General features: G+C 52.1%; 1 protein-coding gene across 3 annotated transcripts in view; it reads left to right on the top strand.

Annotated features, from left to right (window-relative positions):
* Gtf2ird2b (GTF2I repeat domain containing 2B) overlaps positions 1 to 1,083 on the top strand; it is a 38,566-nt gene that overhangs the window by 21,368 nt on the left and 16,115 nt on the right. For all 3 annotated transcript variants that reach the window (XM_021186773.1, XM_029533921.1, XM_029533920.1), the window contains exon 9: positions 407 to 484. In XM_021186773.1, the coding sequence (XP_021042432.1) occupies positions 407 to 484 (78 nt within the window). The remainder of the gene's footprint in view (positions 1 to 406; positions 485 to 1,083) is intronic.

Genomic DNA, 1,083 nt, shown 5'->3' with positions numbered 1-1,083 from the left:
AACTCACTCTGTAGACCAGGCTGGCCTCGAACTCAGAAATCCGCCTGCCTCTGCCTCCCGAGTGCTGGGATTAAAGGTGTGCGCCACCACGCCCGGCAGGAGTTTATTCTTAAGACTCAGTCCTTAAGAGCAGGCCCTGGCTAGCCTGGAACTTGCCATACAGATGAGGCTGGCCTTGAACTCACAGAGAACCACTTGCCTCAGTCTCTGACAGGCTGGGAGTAAAGGATGTGTGCCATCACAGCCTGCTTCCAAAGAGGATTTGGAAGAGTTGATTCTTCTGCTTCTGCCTCTGCCTCCCGCATGCTGCGGTGACTGGCTTATGCCACTATTCCCACCAGGGAGATGTTCAGTCAGCTGGCTGCGCTGACCGGACCCCTAACTGTGGTCTCTGTTGCCCTCACAGGCACTTCACCAAGGGCAGCAGCCATGCTAATCAAGACAGAGTCCGAAGATCCTAATTACAACTCGTGTAACGTGCAAGGTAATGCGCTGCGAGTTCCTTCACAAGCAGTGTGATAGTCACTCACCCGAAAGATGATCAAGGGGACCGAGGGGACAGGAGGGCGGCTCAGTGGGAAGAGCAAGCATGAGGACCTGAGTTCAGGTCTCAGCACCCACAGAAAACGCTTGGCATGGCCACAGGTCGGCGGTACTGGCGGAACCAGAGACAGGAGATGTCTGGGGCTTGCTGATCTAGCTCCTGTCTCCAGGATCCGGATCCGGAACAGGACACTGGACATCCTCCTCCAGCCTGTGCACATGCACACAGACACTGCACCCACACACATGTATGAATATGCCACACACAAAGCCAGAGATACATGTGCATGTGTGCTGATCTAGCCTAGCAAGCTGCTTTTCGAATTCCACAATGGAATTCATCTTCAATACAGAGGGACATTTGTGGAACACACCTGTAAGCCCAGTGCTTAGAAAGTAAAGGCACAAGAATCTTCGGTTCAGGGTCATCCCTGACTTCTGTCTTGGTCAGTGGGTCAGTGTTCTATTGCTGTGAAGAGACACTGTGACCATAGCAACTCTTTTTTTTTTTTTTTTTTTTTGAGACAGGGTTTCTCTGTA

Source organism: Mus pahari, chromosome 23 (assembly GCF_900095145.1).
Source record: "Mus pahari chromosome 23, PAHARI_EIJ_v1.1, whole genome shotgun sequence".
NCBI lineage: Eukaryota > Metazoa > Chordata > Mammalia > Rodentia > Muridae > Mus > Mus pahari.
This window is presented reverse-complemented; position numbering and strand designations above follow the sequence as displayed.